The sequence below is a fragment of the Phyllopteryx taeniolatus genome, chromosome 5, assembly GCF_024500385.1.
Source record: "Phyllopteryx taeniolatus isolate TA_2022b chromosome 5, UOR_Ptae_1.2, whole genome shotgun sequence".
Taxonomy (NCBI): Eukaryota; Metazoa; Chordata; class Actinopteri; order Syngnathiformes; family Syngnathidae; genus Phyllopteryx; species Phyllopteryx taeniolatus.
In genome coordinates, this window is record NC_084506.1 from 11,622,549 (window position 1) to 11,627,548 (window position 5,000).

Here is a 5,000-nt window from a genome sequence, read left to right on the forward strand (position 1 = left end):
TATATATATATATATTTATATATATATATATATATATATATGTATATATATATATATATATATATACACATATATATATATATATACACATATATATATATATATATATATATATACACATATATATATATATATACATATATATATATATATATATATATATATATATATATATATACACACACACATATATATATATATATATATATATATATATATATATATATATATATACACTTATACATACACACACACACACACATATGTTCTGCCAGGGCATGTAAACTTATGAGCACCACTGTACATATATGCAGTCATAAGTACCCCTGTCATATTGGAATGAAAGTGTACACCTTTCTCATAACCTCTTGGGGGCCATGGCATTTTGGAATGAAAGTGTACAGCTTTTTCACAACCACTAGATGGCGGCATCCATTTATCAAATGGGAAAGTTTTTTTCCATTTTCCCCTATACCTATATACAATGCGCACTATTGACTTGACAATTTTTTGGGGAAAAGATATGCGCATTAAACACCAGAAATTACGGTACTTTGATTGTGATTGTGCTGTAAATGTTCAACCATCTAAAACGGACATGCCTGTCCGTTTTGTTTATATAATAAAAAGAGTACATGTCAAAACTCAAAAAGATGTGTGAATTTAAAGTAGAAAATATACTATAAAGCCTGATATGAATGCATGCAACTTTGTTTCTATTAGGTTAATTTAATTAAATTAATTTTTTCTCCTCCTCCCCACTTGCAGGGCATGGCAAAAATCACAAGGATGCCGCGTCCGTACGAGCCACGCATCCAATTCCTGCTGCCTGTGGGATCTACTATTTTGAAGTCAAAATTGTCAGTAAAGGTCGTGATGGGTAAGTAGACACCTTTAAATAAAATCTTTAGTGCATTTCCCTACTTGTCATTTATCTAGACTGTGAAGTTTCGACTTCATGTTGCTGCAACTGTTTCAAAATGCAAGCCTCGGTGAGAAATGTTTTATATTCACTCAAACACTGTAGTATTTACCAGTGGTGTTTGTTGATATGCCTGCTGATGGGTCTCTGTCAGACATTCCCAGCAGACTTTCCATATGTTTGGGTTTGCCAGGACTGCCCCACCATCAGAGGCCACTAGGTGACGGATAGCTGATGCTTTTGCCTTGCTCTTCGCCAAAAGTCCAAGTCATGACATCACAAATACGATGATACGACCACAAAGTCGATTATAGAACTGCAGATGACAGTGTTCTTTTTACTTAGGCTTGAACTTGGTGTTTGTTCAGTATAGTCCAATACCAACACACCGTCACTGCCCACATGAGCATTGAAGTCCCCTAGCTGTGATGTGTGCTCTCTTGCACTTCCTCCAAACACTGCAAAATAGGTGGGTACTCTGAGCTGTTGTTTGATGCATGGGCACAAACCTCCCCAAGGCTGAGGGAGGCTCCCCTCTCCTTAATCAGGGTGAACACCAACATGCAGACCTTGAGCTGGGGGGCAATAAGTATGTCCCTACCTGCTCGTCACCTCTCACCTCAACTAAGCATTGCGTTTAAAATTTGGGACAGCACACCCAAATAACTGCTGTGGGCGTGGCCAGCACCAGACAATTGTCACAGTGCCAGTTCCATTACAAGGCACCTGTGTTTATTCAAACCAAATCAAACATTATTTATAGAACACTTTTCATTCAATGATACACATCTCAAAGTGCTTTACAGTGTTAAAATCAATCCCCTCCCACCACTCATCCGCACAAATACCATACCTTCCAGATACCATATAAAAAAACTAAAAAATAGTTTTACTAGCAACGTGACAAGATTTCCCAAAAATGAAAATCTGTTAAAATGCAAAGTCTGGTTGGAATGGCCACTTCAACCTGAGTAATACACAGTAAGAATTTCGAAATCGGATGATCGGTTCCGGAGAAATTGAGCTTTTTGTGCTGGATAAAATTGCCCTTTCGGGGAACGCTTTTGTGTGATATCGCCCATCGAAAATCTTGTCAAAAAAGGTTGGGAGAGGTTGGGATTTTGTGTGAAGCTTGTAATTTGCCCAAATTTATTAGGCACTATTGTTGTACATTCTAGCAATGCTTGTGCTGTACTCACGACCGTAGATCAGTTGGTCGGTGGGGATGGTCTTTCTCCGGACATCTCAGTTGAAGAAGACAAATAAAACGAAAGAGAGAAGAGAGAAGAACGATTGTTGTCCACTCGGGGTGTGCCCTTAACTTGCCTGACAATTAACCTTGTGGCAGGCTCAGCTCTTGCTCCCAGCTGCATGCGTGACCAGTACGGGGTGCCAGTAGTTGCTTGCTGAGGCTCCCGCGACCGATCACGGCTAGAAAAAAAACGATCAAAGCCACATGGCCGGTTTCTTCGATCGAAAACGCAGCCGTCGGGTGGAGGCGGGCGCTCGCCCACTTAGTGGCGCCTTGTATCACCGGAGGACAACGGAATAGGAAGGGCGTTGGCCGAGGCCACCCCGTGGCTGGTGAGATTAGCAGGACATGAGTAAAATAAACGAGAGAGCAGAAGCGGCGGGAGTCAGAGGTTAAATACCCCGGGTGCATGTCCAAAAGGACGGAGGAAACCGCAGCTTGAATCTAGTCTACAATTTTAACACATAAAATGGGTTTAAAAATCATATATTAATCCAAAACACTCCCAATTTTGCACTCTTACTCATAGATTAAGCATATAAAATTATTGTTTTAACTTTAATCTTGGCAAATCAACAGTTTATGGTTCAATGCAACACTTCATGCTGTTGGCTTCAAATCAAGACAAACAGTTCTCAAAATCTTGCAGCGGCACCTGTAAAGTTGACATATTGACACAGACATCAAGGCATACATTTGGAATATTTCTGCAGAATTCGTGAAATATCACAACAGACATTTTATCTTTAGTTTACCGAAACCATTCAGTCCACCTTGCACTAACTCTCACATGCCAGTGGGTGGCACCCATGTCCCAGCAATTGTTCCTATTGGGGAGAAGATATCCCCACCTTTTGGTTGCTGTCAGTTCAAACAAAGAAAAGGACTCTTTGATGCCTGTAAACCAAGATTTTGAGGGGACCTGCTAATTAATTTAGGATCCATTTGACATACGACAGGCATCCTTTTAGTGGCCATCTCACAGCAGGGCGGCTTGGAAGAATGCAGTTTACCAATTTGTGGGGGAGTCACTGTTGCACCTCAGGTTACGGGACCATGTCCGCTACAGATACACTTTTGTGTATCAAAGGGATGGGTATCAAAAATCGAAACTCTGTGAGAACCTTTCCAAAGTTAACAATTCTGTGGAATTGTTCTCTGAATTTGAATTTTTAAGCGATTGTCCTATCGATCCTATTTGGAATAATGACATCATTGCGTATGCTACGTAATCAGAATCATTTTTATTTGCCAAGTATGTCCAAAAAAACAATGAATTTCTCTCTGGTAGTTGGAGCCGCTCCAGTACGACAACAGTCAATTGACAGAGAACACTTTTGAGACATAAAGACATTGAGAAAAATAGTCACTGAGCAATAAAGGTTTGCTAGTTATCTGGTAATGATGGTACAAATTAATTAATTTATTTTTTGACAATTGTGCAAAAAGATGAAGAGTCCTCTAGCACTTAGAGCAGTTCGAATGACTTATCTCGCAATAGTCCGGTGCAATGACCATTGTGCAAAGGGCGCTGAGACTTCAAGGAGTGTATGCAGTTTAAAGTGACGAGTAGTGCGATAATCTGGGACAATGTTGATTGTGCAAATGTTGCAGATACTCCTCAGTCAGTGTCAAAATGGGGCAGATGCTACTCTGGCATGAGTGGTCAACAGCAGTGAAAGTGTCCTTTTCAAATCTGCAGTAGAAGGTATTCAAGTTGTTGGCTAGTGTGCTATTGTTCCCAGCTTGGGGGGATCGTAGCTTGTAATTGGTCAGCGATTGTAATGCATGCCAGACTGAATTACAGTTGTTAGCGCAAAACAGTTTTTCCAACTTTGCTGCATAGTTTCTCTTTGCAATGTTAATTTCTTTAGTCAGCTGGTTTCTAGCTCGATTATACAGGGCCTGTGGCGAACCACGACTTGTGGTTATTGAATGTGCGAAATGACTTTGTTGGTACACAAACCTCTTCACAGAAACTGATATATGATGTGACAGTGTCCGTATATTCATCCAGGCTGCCAGGTGAATTTTCAAAGACACTCCAGTCTTTTCAGTCTAAACAGCTTTGAAGTTCCATCTTTGATTCATTGGTCCACTTTTTCACTGTTTTCACTGTAGGCTTCGCGCATTGAAGTTCTTGCCTGTATGTAGGCTTCGCGCATTGAAGTTCTTGCCTGTATGTCGGTATTAAGTGAATTAAGCAGTGATCAGACGAGCCCAGGGCACCACGAGGTTTGGCACGGTATGCGTTATTTAACGTAGAATAGCAGTGGTCTAAAATGTTATTTTCCATGGTGTGACAGTTGATGTGCTGCTTGTATTTAGGGAGTTCGTGGTTGAGTTTAGCTTTGTTAAAGTCCCCTAGAATAATGAGGGGTGAGTCTGAGCGTTTTTTTTTTTTCAATTTCGTTTACTTGTTCGGCGAGCATTAGCAGTGCGGCGTTCCTGTTAGCTTTAGGCGGAATGTATACACCAGCCAGAATGAATGATGCAAACTCGCGAGGCGAGTAGAATGGCTTCCAGTTCAAGAACAGCAACTCCAAATGCGCGCTGCAGTGTGTGCTGAGCTCCGTGATGTCTGTACACCATTTTTCGTTGATATAGAAGCATATCCTGCCGCCTTTTGTTTTCCCCGATGATTCCATGTCGCGGTCTGCCCTGTGAAGATGGACGTGGAACCATGACTGCGCCATCGGGTACAGCGTCACAAAGGGACTACGGAGACTTGCGTAAAGCACATGGCGGCGAAACGTCCGAAGTCTTTACTGGTCTTTATCAGAAGATGAAGCTCGTCCATTTTGTTGGGTAGCGTAGATTCGCGAG

At 41.2% G+C, this 5,000-nt stretch overlaps 1 protein-coding gene across 1 annotated transcript in view; it reads left to right on the forward strand.

The window, feature by feature from the left end:
* The first annotated feature begins 772 nt into the window (after positions 1 to 772).
* The window catches only part of ranbp10 (RAN binding protein 10), a 51,928-nt gene continuing 47,700 nt past the window's right edge, over positions 773 to 5,000 (forward strand). Inside the window, exon 1 of the mRNA XM_061772914.1 lies at positions 773 to 880. Coding sequence (XP_061628898.1) covers positions 790 to 880 — 91 coding nt within the window. The 5' untranslated portion in view covers positions 773 to 789. The remainder of the gene's footprint in view (positions 881 to 5,000) is intronic.